We start from the raw sequence: 18,089 nt of genomic DNA on the forward strand, positions 1-18,089 counted from the left end.
GTGCTGCAGGAACTCATCAAGGCTCCTTAGACAGCATTTTCCAAACCCACATCCATACCGTCTAGAAATCTTAAGGGCAGCAGACTCATGGGGACATCACCATCTGGAAGTTCCCTTCCAAGCTACTCATCATCCTGACTTGGATACATATTGCCAGTCCTTCAATGTTGCTGGATCAAAATCATGAAACTGCCAGTAAATGGCAGAACCCTTAAGAGTATTGGTAGGCAAAGGGATCTGGGTGTACAGGTACACAGAACTCATTGCCAGGGAACATAGTGGAAATGGATCCGGTAGTGATTTTTAAGGGGCGTCTTGACAAGTACATGAATAGGATGGGAATAGAGGGATGCAGTCCTCAAAAGGGTAGAGGGTTTTAGTTAAGTCGGGCAGCATGGTCGGTGCAGGCTTAGAGGGCTGCAGGGCCTGTTCCTGTGCTGTAATTTTCTTTGTTCTATTTATTGACCATCCCTAATTGCCCAGAGGACAGTTGAGAGTCAACCACGTTGCTGTGGCTCTGGAGTCACATGTAGGCCAGACCAAGTAGGAAGGGCAGATTTCCTTCCTTTAAGGACATTAGTAAACCAGATAGGTTTTTCTGACAATCTAAATTTATTTCTTAATGTCACAAGTAGGCTTACATTAACACTGCAATGAAATTACTGTGAAAATCTCCTAGTCACCACACTCTAGTGTCTGTTTGGGTACACTGAGGGAAATTTGAGCACGGCCAAAGCACATCTTTTGGACTGTGGGAGAAAACCAGAGCACCCGGAGGAAACCCACGCAGACACAGGGAATAAGCGGTGCAGACTCTGTACAGACAGTGACCCAAGCTGGGAACTGAACCTGGGTGCCTGGTGCTGTGAGGCAGCAGTGCTAACCGCTCTACCACACAAATTGACAATGGTTTCATGGTCATTAGAAGATTCTTAATTCCAGAAATTTTTACTGAATTCAAATTCCACCATCTGCTGGGATTCAAACGCAGGCCTCCAGATTACCTCAGTTTCTGGATTAATAGTCCAGTGATAATACCACTGAGCCATCACCTCCCCAACACTCAGCAATACTCAAGCTAACATGGGGAAACAATCTCAGGATTGAGATGAGGAGAAATTTCTTCACCGAAAGGGTTGTGAATCTTTGGAATTCTCTTCCTGAGGGTTGTGGGTGCTCCACTGTTTATTATACTTAGGTTTGGGATAGGCAGGTTTTTGGAAATCAGGAAATCAAGGGATGTGGGGAGTGAGCAGGAAATGGAGCTGAAATCCAAGATCAGCTGTGATTCAGCCACTTGATTGGCACCCAATCCACCACTGGCAAACAGCAGCAGCAATGTGTACTATATACAAGTTGCACTTCAGCAACTTGCCAAGGTTTCTTTGACAGCACTTAACAAATCTGAGTTCTACCATCTAGAAGGACAACAGCAGCACATGCATGGGAACGCAAGTTCCTCTCCAGATGACACATCAGCATGACATGGTATTATAGTGCCGTTCCTTTGCTGTCAAGTCAACGTCCTGGAACTTGCTCCCCAACAGCACTGTGAGTGTCCCTACTTCACGCAGATTGCAATGGCTCAAGAGGTGGCTCACCAACACCTCAAGGTGATCAGAGACTGGCAGTAAACTGGCTTTCAGTGATGCTCACATCCCATGAATGAACAAAATAAATTCACAACACAACAATGAAAATAAACACAGCAGGAATATAAATCTATATCAGAACTTTATTCTTCAAAACTACCAGCACTTACCAAATCAATAATCTGCTCCTTCATCAACCATTGATCTACAGTAAACAAGCTCCCAGTGCTTTCAATATGCTCCCTCACTATTTTTCCTCAAGTTATATTGAAAAGGTGAAATGGTGTAAGGTTGCATGCACAATAAAGCTGAGTCCAGCTCTCCCCGTAACAGACATTTGTTTTAAACATAATCCAAATTTCATTTTAATACTGTAGAATATGCAGAAGTTATTTACGATAAATTCAATGGCATTCTGTCCTGCTTTCTACAATTACCTACTACAAAGAAAAAAGGCAAATGGAATGTAACATGACTCCATTACAGTTTGTGCGTGTTGTAACTAAACTGGTTATAAATATGTGTAACAAAGGAACGTTTGTAACCATCAAGTTGTAAACTTTCATTTTCGTAACATTAGCATTTTACTTTCAGAAAAGCTTGTCAAGTGTTCTGTTCATCTTCGCAGTGCAGCTTGTAAAACTAGCCAAGGAATAAACCTTTCCTTCAAAAGTTCCAAATTTGTTTTTTTTTACAATAATAGTTTGGAATTCTGCACTCAGATTTTACTCCATAAATAAAATACAACTTCCAGTGCCGTGATTTTAATGATTAGGAACAGCACCGAGTGTTTCCGTCAGTGAGCTTTGGATATTGGTGAATGTTAATTCAGGGCAGCGGTGGGGGGAGTGACAAATAAGATAGCGGTCACACTGCAGTTTGGCACCATCAGCAACTTAACATATTTTCTCTTGGAATGGTTACATAATTTTATACATACGCAAACCAAAAGAGTTACACTAATCTGAATTCAAGTAACAATAACTGAACTGTTATCATTCTAAGTTCAGTAATCACTGGTAGGGCAAGTGCTTAATCTTCAATATTCTTCATATAACGAGTTATCCTTTATCCTCACTAAATCTGGGTCAACCCACTGCTGAGAGAAAAGTCTAAGGCTACCTTTCGAATTTGTGACTATTAACCATGCTGTTTTAAGTGAAGGAAATAATTCTTGGTTACTAGTGGAAAGAACCAGCTCTCTATTAACAAGAATTTGTTGAATATGTCTAATAGTCTGAGGGCTTGTGGTATTGCAGACAACAAAAGTCTCTCCACTAATACTCCATTTAACTCTCGTTATTCACTATATGCCTCGTGTTTTAGTTTTCCATTCTAAGTTTCCATTATGATTTTTGCTGCACCCGTGTCTCTTGACTCTTTGGATTCTGTAGTGAGTCAATCTGCTCCCCACAGTCTCTGCTATGCACCTCACATATCAATTGCTTTATTGAATTTGTACATTTTAATTCTTCTCAGAAATGGATAGAATGGAATGATGTGGAGAAGCCGGCGTTGGACTGGGGTAAACACAGTAAGAAGTCTGACAACACCAGGTTTAAGTCCAACCGATTTATCTGATAGTAAACTCGCTTGCAAGTTTACTATCAAGTAAATCGGTTGGACTTAAACCTGGTGTTGTCAGATTTCTTACTAGAATGGAATGATACAGGCCTGGCTAGAGGTCTGTTGGATCAAGTGTGGATAGAGTTAGAAATACAGAATGGGGAAAATCTCACAGCCACAGTGGTCATCAGCCTATCCTTTTGTAAGTGATAATATTTCTCCTTTTACGGTGTTAGTTTGATGAGGCTGAAGGTATCTTTCAGTGCAAGCATGTGCACAGTATGGGAAAATCTGGTTAGGGTATGGGCTTTGGACCGGGAGTTGGAGGAAGCATGGATTTGGGTCTGAACCGTGACAGAGCTTTCACAGTTCAGACTATCGCTTTATTAGCAGAGCTCAAACAGCAGTGTTACAACCTCACTACATTATTACACAGACCAGATCAATAAATAGACACAAAACTAGTGCTTCAGAGAATACCTGCCGGTTTCAGACACAAGCAAAAATGTCACAGTCTTACAATTGACAAAATTTTATGTTCAAAGACAGCAATCAGCAGCATGATGCCGAATCCCAGAAGCATCCCAGCATTCTGTAAAAGGAAGTAAGCCCCATGGCTGTAGTCATGATCACCAGCATCACTGTGAAGCATTTCAGGAACCTGCAGGAAGAAACCAGAAGTCAGCTGGAGTTATTAATTCTTGCATTAGTCACTCTGCAGTTCAGCAAAACAAGCAAGGGACTGGCCCCTGTTCAGAGTCTAACAGAATTAATAATGTGTCTGGACAGTATAGTCATGGTTATAAAATTGAAGGTTGCGTAGTATAAACATGGTCCTAATCCCTTTGCATCCTAGAACTCTGATCCCAAACTTTGAACTACCTTTGGAATTGAATGTGTCAGTGGAATGGAGGATTATCATTGCAAGATCTCTTACTTACAGAGAAGAAATAGGAGAAAGTTGTAGCTTTAAACAAAGAACAGCAAGTAAGGATGATACAGCAGAAAACACAACATAACAATAAAAGATTTTCTTTTAAACTGGACGCAGTGAGAAGACATTGAGGAACATTGGAGCATTTATTAGCAGACAGTGTCAGTACTAGAGATGACAGAAACTGGTGGGATTACTGAAGAAAAAGCTGCAATTTATAAAGAAATTATGTAGCAATGCCGTACCAACAACAATGTTTTATAGACACAGAAGGAACCAATACTTTTTAAACAATGTTTATAAAACTTGTATTGGAAACCATAGAGAAACTTTGCTCTAGTGAATGGATTATTGTTCGTGTCCTGGTGTCGGCCCGGAACAGACCCATTAGCTATCATTGGGTACACATTATTGAAGCAGAGGACAGTCTAAGCAAATGCATAATGGATGTTTATTCATGTTAAGGTGCTATATAGGTGCACGTTATTATAGGAGTGAAAACAGGGAAGTAGTGTGGTGTATACGTACCATATCAACCAGGGCCACGTACAAAAACAAACCGGCAGTAACAGCAAAGATCCAAGTGGAGACATTTTCAGCATAGTGGCCAATGGCAGTGCCAGTTATCATACCCAGATATCCCAGCAAGGCAGAGAGGATATTGTACAGGATAGCCTGTTTCACTGTCATTCCAGCTTTCAACAGTACGGCAAAATCACCTGCACACAAAAAGAGCGGGAAGCATTCTGGAAATCAACTTTCAAACTCTGGTGCTTTCTCATTACTGTCTTATCTCCCATTCCTCTACTGCATTCCTGTATGACTCCAGCAACAACTTTACTACCATGCAAGTCTCAGTCTGCATGTGAAGGTGTCAGTGGGGCTCAATGGGTAGCACTCTCATCTCCAGCCAGAAGGTGGCAAGTTCAAGTGCACTCTAGAGCCTGGAGGACAAGATCCAGGCTGACACTCCAAGTGCTGTACCGAGGGACTACTGCACAGACGGAGGTGTCATCTCATAAAATGTTAAACGAACACTCCAACAGGAGGTAAAAGATCCCACAGTCAATATTCAAATAAGAGTCTCCCTGGTGTCCTGGGTTAATGTTTATTTCTCAACAAATGTTGGTAAACAGACTGATTTTTATCACCTTGCTGTTTGTGGGAACTTGCTATGCACCAGCTGACTGCACTGATGCCTACATTACAACAGTGACAACATTACAAAGAGTACTGTAGGTTGTGAAGATTAGATAAACATAGTAAAATACAAGACAATGGAAAGAAATCAGGCCAGAGAGTACTGGGTACAAGCAGGATGGGCTGAATGGCTACCATCAACAAGGGTTCAACAATGTGCTGCAAATGTAAATCAATTCTTTCTTTCCTCTGATGCTTTTTGCAAATACAGTCAAATGTTGTGTCAATTATGTTTTAACTCTTACCCAGTTCATGCGGCAATTCATGACAGAAAACAGCAACGGATGTACTCAATCCACTGGACAAACCTCCAGTAAAAGCAGCTCCTAAACACAGGAATTAAATGTTAACCATGTTACAGTTAAAACAACCACATGAAATTTAAACACGAGTGTAAAACATGCAGCATAATATCAGTAATGGGTTTACGACTGGATTAAAAGTAATTTATTCTCAACTGCCTGAAAGGAATTTAAAATTCCACTTTCACACAATTTAGGATCACGTCGAATCTGTTTTTCTCAAGATCAGGTGCATTCAAAATAAAGCAAGTGCTGAAAGAAATATTTAACAGTGCAGCACTCACCACACTTCCTGAAGGTTTCCAATGACTGAGGGGTAAATACCAAGAGGTCACAGGTTTAGGGTGATTTCCAAAAGAATTACAAACAAAATGAAGAAATGCCTTTTATGCGATGAGTGGTTAGGATTTGGAGTGTCCCGCCGCTATAGATTTAGCTGCAATCTTCAACAGGGAATTGGATAAATACTTAGAAGGGAAAAAGGGATTTGGTGAAAGAGCATGAGATTAGGAATAACTAATTAGGGAAGGTGATGACCTAGTGGTAATATTGCTAGACCATCAATCCAGAAACTCAGCTAATGTTCTGGGAACCCGGGTTCGAATCCCATCAGCTGATGGAATTCGAATTCAATAAAAAAATCTGGAATTAAGAATCTACTGATGATCATGAAACCATTGTTGATTGTCAGATTGTCTGGTTCATTAATGTCTTTTAGGGAAGGAAATATGCCATCCTTGCTAATGTTACGCCGTTGTTTAAGAAGGGTGCCAGGCAAAAGGCGGGGAATTACAGGCCGGTTAGTTTAACGTCTGTGGTAGGTAAAATGTTAGAATCCGTCATTAAGGAGGAAATTGCGAGGCATCTTGAAGGGAATTGCTTGATAGGGCAGACGCAACACGGTTTCATTAAAGGGAAGTCGTGTCTGACAAATTTACTGGAGTTCTATGAGGATGTGTCTAGGGCGGTGGATAGAGGAGAGCCGGTGGATGTGGTCTTTCTGGATTTTCAGAAGGCGTTTGATAAGGTACCTCACAAGAGGTTACTGCAGAAGGTCAGAGGACATGGAGTTGGGGGTAGGGTGTTAGCGTGGATAGAGGATTGGTTGTCAAATAGGAGGCAGAGAGTGGGGGTCAATGGGTGCTATTCGGATTGGCGGTTGGTGACTAGTGGGGTGCCCCAGGGGTCGGTGCTGGGGCCTCAGCTATTTACCATTTATATAGATGATCTGGAGGAGGGAACCGAGTGTAGGGTGTCGAAATTTGCTGATGACACCAAGATTGGGGGAAAGGCAAATTGTGCGGAGGGTGTGGAGAGTCTGCAGAAGGATCTAGATAGGCTGGGCGAATGGGCCAGGAAATGGCAAATGGAATTTAATGTTGGCAAGTGTGAGGTGGTCCACTTTGGTAGGAAGAATGGTAGGAAGGACTATTACTTACGTGGCGAAAAACTGCAGCAGGCGACGGTGCAGAGGGACCTCGGGGTCCTTGTGCATGAGTCGCAAAAACCCAGCCTGCAGGTGCAGCAGGTGGTCAGGAAGGCGAATGGGATGCTGGCCTTCATAGCGAGGGGGATTGAATATAAAAGTAGGGAGGTCTTGCTGCAGCTGTATAGGGCATTGGTGAGGCCGCAGCTGGAGTACTGTGTGCAGTTTTGGGCGCCGCACCTGCGCAAGGATATTTTGGCCTTGGAGGGAGTGCAGAGGAGGTTTACTAGGCTGATACCGGAGTTGAGGGGGTTGAGCTATGAGGAGAGGCTGAATAAACTAGGCTTGTACTCGTTAGAGTTTAGAAGAATGAGGGGAGATCTCATTGAGACGTATAAGATGATGAATGGGATGGATAGGATAGAGGTGGAAAGACTCTTCCCGCTCAAAAAAGACAGTAGGACTAGGGGGCACAGCCTCAAGATAAAGGGGGGGCGGTTCAGAACGGAGTTGAGGAGGAACTTCTTCACTCAAAGGGTGGTGAATCTCTGGAATTCTCTGCCCGTTGAAGTGGTGGAGGCTGCCTCGCTAAATATTTTTAAGAAGCGGGTTGATGGGTTTTTGATAAGAGAAGGGATTAAGGGTTATGGGGAGAGGGCGGGAAAGTGGAACTGAGCCACGACAGATCAGCCATGATCTTATTGAATGGCGGGGCAGGCTCGAAGGGCCAGATGGCCTACTTCTGCTCCTATTTCTTATGTTCTTATGTTCTTACCTGATCTGGCCTACATGTGGCTCCAGAGCCATGGCAGTGTGGTTGACTCTCTGGCCAGTCAGTGAAAATAACTGGACTGGGGGGGGGATCCTCAGGGTATAGTTATTGTCGTTATTTATTTTACCCGAAATATATCACCTCACATTACCCAGGGCACGGTGAGGATGTGGGACTCGCTGCCACAGCAACTAGTTGAGATGACTAGTGCAGATACAGGCTGAGGTGAGAATGTTGGCTTGTTCTGGCCTGAATGAATTTGCAACATGAAAATGTAACTAAACCAGAACCTCAGGGACAAGCTGGGAGGGAAACTGATGTGAAAATAGCTCAACAAGTATATGAGGAAGAAAGGAACAGAGGGAAATGTTATTAGGGTGAGGTAGAGAATGCCCATGTGAAGTATAAATAACAGCATGAAGCAAATGGACCAAATGGCCTGTTTCTGTGCTTTGCAAACTCTGCAGGCAAATGTTTAGCAGTTTTCATGCATTTCAAAAACTCCACCTTGAATTCTTCAGCACTATGCTCTAGGAATATATGAGGCAATTTATTTCAAAAATGCAGCAAGTTTGATCTGGAAGGTGCTGCCTGAAAGGACAGTGGAAGCTGACAAAACTGCAGTGCTATGGGGAAAGAGGAGCAGCAGTGGAACTAATTAATAAGCCTTTCAAAAAGTTGGCACAGGCATGATGGGCCAAAAGGCCTCCTTCTGCGATGTATCATTCAATGATTCAATTTTATTTTTACCTTCGGTATTCACAAAATGAATATTCAAAAAGTAAGCCATGTCCCATTCTGAATGAAGCTATCTGCTCAACCAGGTGAACGTGCAATTGTCTGCTACACAGTTGCCAGCACCTCATGAAGGTACTTGTGGTTACTGAATTGGAAACAGCGGAATATTGTTTTTAATAAGGTAAAGGGTCTCACCAATAGCCAAACCATCACTAAAGTTATGGAGTCCGTCACCCATGATCACCATCCAAGCCAAAGTTGCTATTCCTGCGTCCTTCAAATCCTCCTGAAAGTAGTAGTGGCCGTGACTATGGGGGTGGTGGTTCTGGTGATGGTGGTGATGGAGAATGTGGTGATAGCGGTGATGATGGTGATGAGAGTCGTCGGCATTCCCTATGGTGTCGTGGAAATGAGAGTGGCATTTGTTCTCGCATCCCCTGGGCACGTACGCATTGTAATTGCCTTCAGGGTGAGCGTGGGCAATCATTACTTCTTGCTCTGGAGTCAGGGAGTTCTGACTGTAGTCTAGGCAGTGAAGGTTTGACTGATCCTTAGGTTCCACCAGACAGTCGCCTGGATCTGAAATTCAAACAAAACACATTGTCCAAAAAAGGGCACATTAAACACTTCAGCAAAATAAAACAGCAAAAGGAATATTTTGGGAAGAGTTTATAACCCCAAATACCACAGTAGGAATATATGTAAACATAAATGGGAAATGTAATGAGCATTTCTTTTTAAAAAGAGGAGAAATTATACACAAGCCAAACTGTAGAAAGCCAACTACTCTCAATATAAATCAAAAACACGTAATTGTTAACTGAATTAACAGAGCTCATTTTAAGCAACACACTTGATCATCACTCCATTTGCCATCTTAAACATTCACTCCCTCCACCACTGACACAGTGACAGCATGTGTACCATCTATAAGACGTATTGCAGCAACTCACTAAGGCATTTTAGATAGCATCTTCCAAACCTGCGACATCTATCACCTGGAAGTACAGGGGCAGCAGTTGCATGAAAAAAACCGCATGTAAATTCCTGTAAGCCCCACAACATCCTGACTTGAAAATTTATCCATAATCCTTCAATGCTGGATTAAAATCCTGGAACTCTCTTTCCAACAGTCCATGTGGGTATACCTACACCACATGGACTGCAGCAGTTCAAGAAGGCAGCTTAAGGACAACAATTAAGGATGGGCAACAAATATCAGCCTTGCCAATGACAACTACATCACATAAAAGAATAAATTTAAAACAATCTAACAAATTTAAAGCCATCTTCCTTATGTTTAAACCTAAATTTATTAGTCACAAGTAAGGCTTACATTAACACTGAAATGAAGTTACTATGAAATTTCCCTAGTTGCCATACTCTGGTGCCTGTTCAGGTCAATGTACCTAACCAATACGTCTTTCAGACTTTGGGAGGAAACCGGAGCATCCAGAAGAAACCCACAAAGACATGGGGCGAATGTGCAAACTCTACACAGTGACCCAATGCCAGATTTGAACCCAGGTCCCTGGCGCTGAGAGGCAGCAGTGCTAACCACTGTGCCAAACCTTGGATCTTTTTCATTGAATTTATTTTAAGTGATGGCAGAATTATGTTCCATTCACCACAGCTTCTGTCCACTACTTCTTCAATTACCATTTGGTTTGCCTTCATTTCATCCCCACCCTTTCTCTTATAATGCACGTAACTCTTAACTAAAATTGCATTTCTCTTAATTCAGGGCTGGGGGGGAAGAAACAAATACAGTGAAGACGTTTGTCTCAATTCAAGCACGTGATTTCAATTAGTAAACTGTTGATAATAACATGTGCGTGCTGAAGTCTATAATCTAGTGAGATCCATTGCACAGATTGACACCAATTTCAGCTTGTGATGGAAAAGGGTGAAGAGATGGTACAGACATTCAGCTGAGGACTTACCAGCAAATTGTTTCATTTCTGGGTTTTCATCCTTAGATAAATGCTGTGATTCATGAGGTTCTGCATTTCTATCAGTATCCATCTCCTGGTCATCTTGATTAGACTTCTTCTGCTGTTGAAAATGAAATGCAATTCAGATATTGCAGATACGGGCAGCTCTAAAGCTAGGAAATGCTGTTGTGTGCACTTTTTTAATTCATTCATGAGATGTGGGAGTCACTGGCTGGCCAGCATTTATTGCTCCTCCCTGATTGCCCTTGAACTGAATGGTCTTCTAGGCCATTTCAGAGGGAGTTTAAGAGTCAACCAATGGTTTTCAAGCCACACAGTCATCATTAGACTCTTAATTTCAGATCTTTTTAAATTGAATTCAAATTTCACCTTTTGCAGTGGGATTTGAACCCGAGTCCACACAGTATTACCCTGGGTCTCTGGATTACCAGTTCAGTGACAATACCACTGCCACCCCTGAGGGAAGGGGACATTTAATTTCTAAAAAACACACTTACAGGCAGTTAAACAAAGGCTGATAAGTTAATCAAAACCATTCACGAAAACCATTCATACCCCTATCAAATCTCAACCCACAGCTTCTCCAGTCTCTCCACATAACTGAACTCTGACATTACTGGTAAATAAAAGCTATATTCTAGCACAAGGCAAAGGGAGACAGGAGCGTAGTTGTATTGCCACTGGTAATCTAGAAACCAAGGATAATTCTTTGGGACCTAGGTTCAAATCCCACCATTGAAATCTGAATCCAATAAAAATCTGGAATTAACAATCTACTGATGACCATGAAACTATTGCCGATTGTCATAAAAAATCCATCTGGTTCACAAATGTCCTTTAGGGAAGAAAATCTTCCATCCTTACCCGGCCTGGCCTACATGTGACTTCAGAGCCCCAGCAATGTGGTCGACTCTTAAAATGCCCTCTGACATGACCTAGCAAGCCACTCAGTTCAAGGACGATTAGGGATGGGCAAAAAATGCTGGTTGGCCAGTCAGCCAGCCAGTGATGCCCACATCCCATGAATTAATATAAAGGCGATTAATGCCAGTTAGGAATCTTTCATCAACTAACTGCACATGAGAAGCAAATTATAATCCAGGCCACCACTCAGAAATTCCTTTTCTTGTTCAGATATCCAAAAGTAAGGAGACGGGATCAACATTCAACAATGAAACCAATTACCAACATACTGAAAAAAGAAAGCAAAATACTGCAGATGCTGGAAATCTGAAGCATAAACAGAAAATGCTGCAAGCATGCAGCTGGCCCAACAACACCTATGGAGGGGGAAACAGAGTTAATGTCTTAGGTGAGTTCTGATGCTGCCACACCTGCTGAGTACGTCCAGCATTTTCGGTTTATCAATTAAACTCTGAACTAAGATCTGTCATTAACAATCCTCCATTATTAACAACTGAGACAAAATTAATTGCAGTTCTTACCTTCTTTTTACCTTTGTACAGTTTAATTAATGTTATAAGATGTTCAATTAGAAACATAAAGTAAAGACCACCAAGAGCAGTGAGACCTTTCCAAACAGAATCCAAGTGACTTTGGTCTTCTACACCATGGTGATGCACACTTTGTGACTGCAAGGTAAGAACGTAAACATCTTATTAATCAAGTGGAAAAAACCCATTAAGCCCAACTCTCCATTTGTTGGCCTCATTGGCAAGGTTGACATTTATTATCTATCCCTAATTATCCTCAAGAAGGTGGCTACTCAGCCTCTCAAGTCTGCTCAGCATTAAATAAGACTAGGGCTGGTCTGATTAATCTCAACTCCATTTTCCTGCCTACTCCCAATAATCTTCTACTCTCTTGCTTATTTAGAATGTATCTAGCTTTGCTTCAAAAATATTCAAAAGGCAGTAGAAGCAGAGTTCCAAAAGACTCAGCCACTCAAGAGAAAAAAGTTCTCATTTCTGTCTTTGATGAGTGACCCCCCCCCCCCCCCCCCCCCCCCATTTTTAAACAGTGACACCTAATTCTAGATTCTTCAATAAGAGGAAACATCCTCTCCATATCCACTCTGCCAATATTCTTCAGGATCTTGATGTTTCAATCAAGTCGTCTCTTACTCTTCTAAACTCCAGTAGACGCAAACCCACCTGTCAAACTTTTCCTCATAAAGGCAACTTGCCCATTCCAGCTATAAGTCTGGTAAACTTCTCTGATCAGATCAACATAAAGTTAAAAATTTTCCTGCGAATATTACCAACAGTAGGTTGAAGAGTGGGTCTAACAGACCAATTAGAGTAGCGAATGTAGATGCAGCCACAGAGTGGGGCACCAAAGATCAATCTGGCCTCTAAAATGCAACACTTTTAAAAAATTATTTCTCGATAACAGGAGACACTTACATGTGGCAAGAGATGTAAAAATGCATCCCCACTAAGCGTCCCAACAGCTAAAGCAACCAAAAACGTCAGGAGAAACTTGAAGAATATTTTATTCATTAAAGGCATGAAGATTATACCCAATAGGGACAGCAAACTGATGACAGTGACGGACACAAAGCCACCGATCCAAGCTGTTATAAAACAAAAAGTGACAGAATAAAGAAGCATTACACATCCCAAAATATATTTTAAACTATTTAAGTTAGATTTAACAAAATAGTACACTACTGGACAATTTTCAATCCTCCCCATCAGGGAGTGGTTGAAGTGAGTAGTATTTAAAGGGAAGCTAGACAAATATATGAGGGAGAAGGGAATGGAATGTTACAATGACAAAATTAGATGGGGAAAGATAGGATGAAGCTTGAGTGGAGTATAAACACCAACATGGACTGGTTGGGCTGAATGGCTTGTGCATAGTCCTAAATAAAGTCAAATCTTTCAAGGTGGCAACGCTTGTTGATAAAGCTGATAGAAAGATGTGGTATAATCAACATCATAAATAAAGGAAAACATAAAAGCAAGGAGGTTAAGTCACACCTATATCAAACACTGACTAGGCCTCAACTGGAATACATTTTCAATTTTGGGGCAATATTTCAGAACAAGGATGTCAGTGTTGGAAAGGGTCCTAAGGAGATTTACTAAGAATGGTAGCAGGGGTGAGGGACTTCAGTTATGTGGAGTGGAGAAGTTGGGATTATTCTCCTTACAGCATAGAAGGTTAGGACAGAGATTGGAGAGAGGTGTTCAAAATTTGTGAAGGGTTTTGATAGAGTCAATAAGGAACAACTTTTTCATTTGGCAGAAGGGTCGGTAACCAGAAGAAGATAGGATAGGTCTTTCAAAGAATGGTCTGATGCAATGTATGAAGAGGATACGTATATTATGCATCATATGGAATTTCAGTCCAAATGAAATATTCACCTGCCCCAGCAGAGGAAGAAGTTGCATGTTTCTCTTGAGCTTCACGTGTGATGCAAGCCTTGCTCTCGATCTGATCCAGGAGTGCTGGGCAAATGTACCCAAACTGCTCTGTGTTCAGAGTCATCTGTGGGGTCATTCCATGGGATGAGAGTAACCTGTCTGCATTCAGACACTGCAGAGGAAACAACAATGCACAGGTTAAAGACCTGTTTGACCCTGTTTTCTTTGTTACCTCCCATATACAAGACCCTGCAACCCATAGTTTAAATTCAGAGTGTTAAAATAGAGGGTGGAACATTTGAAATGCACGTGCACCATCAGAGATCAGGGGCGTTCTATCTGCACTAAATAAAGGAAAACTTACTTAGACGGAGAGGAATGTCTACACTCTGCAACATCAGTTCTGATGAGAGGGCATCAACCTAAGACCTTAAATCTCTCTCTATTGATGCTGCCAGGCTTACTCAGTCTTCCTAGCATTTCCTGTTCCAATGTGATTTCCAATATTCACTTTTGAAGAGAATGAAGCATTTCTGGATTGCAAATTCCAGAACACAGTCACTCAGTGTTTTGTCTAAACTCACCCCTCAGGTTATCATCTGGGGTAAGCTGGATAGATTGTGGCAAGTGGCATTACCCGACAGTTTAGGACACTGAAGATGTGAAGGGAGTAATCAGCTACAGTGAGAATGAGGGGGCCCTGGATGCCTTTACCACGTTATTTTATTCATTGCTTATTTTTGGCCTCGCAAAGGGCAGAAACCCATCACTATGTTTAACAATCTCCAAAACAAGCAACTAAGAAATCTATAGATGGTAAATGTTTGACTGTTAGCTTCTCATTAGCCTGATCAACTACATTATCACTTCCCAATTGACTATTTCAACGTTCTCCTGGTTGACCTCCCATCTTCCACGCTCCAGAAACTTAGCTCATCCCAAATCTCTGCTGCCCATGTTCTAACTCACAAGCCCCTTTCCCCCAACACCCATGGGCTCACTGATCTACACTGGCTCCTTGTCCAACAACACTTCCAATTTAAAATTCTCATTCTTATTTTCAAATCCACACTGGCTTCACTCCTCCTTATCTCTGTAATTTTCAGTCTACAATCCTTCAAATCTCTGTGTTCCTCCAACTCTGTTCATTGATTTTAAATGCTCCGCCATTGATAGCTGCGCCGTCAGATAGATGCCTAGACCTTAAGTTCCTGAATTTCTTTCCCAAACCCCAACACCCCTCTTTTCCTTTTAAAGATGGTTCTTAAAAACCAACCTCTTTCACCAAGCTAGTGATCACCTGTTCAAAGATCTGATGTGTCTCACTGTCAGATTTTAGTTGGCAACACTCCTGTGAAGCATCTTTGAGATGTTTTACTACCTTAAGGGTGCTATATAAATGCAAGTTGTTGCATACTAATAAGAGCCAAGACAATAAACCCACTGATCGTAAGAGGACAGTCCCTCATGGGGCTGGACAGCAAATGAAACACAATTTTACCTCATCTCCTTTTGAGTCTTTATCAATGTGGTTTTCAAGTGGATTATTTCTTCTCTGGGCCCCTTTACTATCCTTGTGAGTAGAATATTCAGTTGGTGGCTCACCGGCTGTATCTGTGCTGTAACCACCAGTCGTGGCAATTTCAGCTTTGAGCCCAGCTGCCAGATGTGTATCTGCCATAGCTGGGATCGCACTCACTGGACTGCGCGCTGGCCTCGTGTGTCTTTTGGTTCCAGATTTATCTCCAGCAGAGATTGCTGATGGTGGAGATGTGCCCGGTGTGTGCTGACCTGATGGACGGCCATGCTTTGGAAGATTTCCAGTTTCTTTGGGAGCGGTTTGTAAGCCAATTTTCACCCGAATATGTCGGCATTCTGGACAGCAGTGGTGATGAATGCTTCCTTCTGCCACTACCAAATGTTTCTTTGCAACATGATCAGAATGCTCGTGTTTAGTTCTCATTGATCTAACTCCACCGACTCCGATATTGCACAGGAGTTTCTCTAAACCCTCCACTGTCAGGGTGCCATTTTCTCCATACTGGTCGAAAAGTTTGTGCAGATAGTAACTCTGCTCAAACACCGCCCTGTACTTGTCCATGCCTGTGGTGGATGCATCCAGGAAAGGTGGATGACCGTGTTCACCCATCACCGTGCACTCAGCATCATGGTCGGCATGGCCACAGCACCCTCTCCCAAAGAAAACCACCAGGCAGGTCAAGAAAAATCGGAGACATGGATACCTCGCTACTGGAATCATTCCTGTCACCAGAAAGAAACAGTAGATTACATACCCATCCATCAAAGATAAAGGAAAAAATATTGCAGATACTGGAATATAGAAACAGAAAATGCTGGAAAATCTCAGCATGTCTGATAGCATCATAGAGAGAGAATAGAGGCAGTGTTTTGAGTCTGGATGACCCCTCATCAATGCCTGACAGTTATCCAGACTCAAACGTTGGCTATATTCTCTCCCCACAGAAACTGTCAGAACACATACCTCAAGACCAAGTTATAAGTTGCTGTTTAATTTGCCGGGTCTATATAAATTGGAAAGCAGTCCTAATGTAAAAAGACTAACTTTTCCCCAACATGTTCAGTTTCAATTCTGTTGTAATAGTGCAGTTTTTAATCCTTCACCTTTCCTGTTCGTTATGCAGTTCATAGTAACGGGGCTCTTCAATTTTGCTTTTCAAAATGTTGCTCTGTATAACAAAATAATAAGTGACTCAATTTTAATTGCTAAAGGATTTCTGAAAAGCTTTGCAATATATCCAGGCACCCACGAATGTAGCTGACTTTTTAATTGCTCCCTGAAATAACTGGACAAGTCTAACTTGGTTCTGACAGAACCAGCAGCAGTTCAGGGACACCAACACAAGAGCAACTAGGGATGGGCAATAAATACCAGTAATACCCATATCCCGAGAATGTTTCCCCACAAAAATGCTGACTGCTCTTGCATATAAATTAATGAGATTCCAGGAGGGAGGGAGGGGTTCTCCCCAGTGTCCTGGGACTGATGTTTATTCCTCAACCGCCATCACTAAAAATGCATTGATCAGTATCAGATTGGCATTTTTGTGGGATTCGCTGCCATCTTTACTGCATTACTCATAATTCATTAGCTGTAAAGCACTTTGGATTGTCCTGAGGATGTGAACGGCGCTACAGAAATGCAAATCTTTTTCTTCCATTCCACTATTCCAAATTCTCCCCACCAACATCACCCTCATCCCCTAGTCTCTATACTGTTCAGAACCTTCACCCTGGGCTCAACACCCCCCTCTCATCCTCACCTCCCTCCTCATCCTCACTCCCCCCTCACTCACTCCCCTCTCATCCTCACCTCCCTCCTCATCCTCACTCCCCCACACACCCTCACCAGTTCCTACCCCGCCCCAATCAACATTTCTCCCTACTCCACTCCTTTGGTCACCCCCTCATCCCCTTCTCTCACACTCCCCCTTCCTCCTACCCTCCCCCGCGGATCCCGGGGCCTGAGGCCCAGAACCGGCGCGGTCCCGGTGACAGAGACATTGGGACACGGAGCTGGATCGGCACTGACCGCCCGGAATACAGAGCACCCGCAGACTGACCGCTCGGACACTGAGTGACCACCCGCTCTCCGGCCACTCCGACTCCGGCCGCGCGCGAGGCTCTGACTGGCGACCAAAGCACTCGCCGCCGCCGAAACACGCGCAGCCGCAGTTGGAGCGGCTCAGTAGCGGCGCCAGGAGATGGAAAGGAGAACTGCAGCTGCCCCAGAGAGAGTGACCTCAGGAAGAGTAACCCGAGAGAGAGTGGCTCCCAGGAGAGTGACCCCACAAAGTGACCAAGAGACTGTGACCCCAGAAAGAGTGACTCCGGGGAGAGGGACCCCAGAGACCGTGACCCCAGAGGGAGTGATCCCAGGGAGAGTGACCCCAGGGAGAATAACCCCAGAGGCTGTGACCCCAGAGAGAGTGACCCCAGGGAGAGTGACTCCAGAGAGATGACTCCAGAATGAGAGCGACCCAAGATTGAAAGTGACCCCAGAGACTGTGACCCCAGGGAGAGTAACCCAGAGAGAGTGACCAGAGAGAATGACCCCAGGGACAGTGATCCCAGAGAGAGTGATCCCAAAGAGAGTGATCCCAGAATGAGAATGACCCCAGAGGGAGAGGCCTAAAGTGAGGGGTCCATTAAAAGAGAATGAACTTTAGTGTGGCCCAGAGAGAATGACCCTCAGAGAAATTGACCGTAGTTCATAGTCCCAGAAAGAAAGAG

At 43.0% G+C, this 18,089-nt stretch overlaps 1 protein-coding gene across 3 annotated transcripts; it reads right to left on the minus strand.

The window, feature by feature from the left end:
• Positions 1-1,717: 1,717 nt before the first annotated feature.
• On the minus strand, positions 1,718-17,517 carry LOC145346558 (zinc transporter ZIP6-like). Of its 3 annotated transcripts, none has more exons than XM_080193970.1 (10): positions 17,420-17,517; positions 15,319-16,079; positions 13,818-13,989; positions 12,852-13,021; positions 11,931-12,077; positions 10,474-10,582; positions 8,726-9,109; positions 5,538-5,618; positions 4,621-4,811; positions 1,718-3,819 (listed from the first exon to the last, which is right to left on the minus strand). In XM_080193970.1, the coding sequence occupies exons 2-10, from the start codon at positions 16,075-16,077 to the stop codon at positions 3,667-3,669; spliced, it is 2,166 nt and encodes a 721-aa protein (XP_080050096.1). In that variant the 5' UTR covers positions 16,078-16,079; positions 17,420-17,517; the 3' UTR covers positions 1,718-3,666. The 3 variants fall into 3 exon arrangements, with proteins under 3 accessions (XP_080050096.1, XP_080050094.1, XP_080050095.1); XM_080193968.1 differs by having other exon boundaries at positions 10,474-10,585; XM_080193969.1 differs by having other exon boundaries at positions 10,474-10,585; positions 17,389-17,505.
• Between the last annotated feature and the right edge of the window lie 572 nt (positions 17,518-18,089).

Source organism: Carcharhinus amblyrhynchos, chromosome 8 (genome assembly GCF_965287045.1).
Source record: "Carcharhinus amblyrhynchos chromosome 8, sCarAmb.v2.hapA, whole genome shotgun sequence".
NCBI classification, from domain to species: domain Eukaryota; kingdom Metazoa; phylum Chordata; class Chondrichthyes; order Carcharhiniformes; family Carcharhinidae; genus Carcharhinus; species Carcharhinus amblyrhynchos.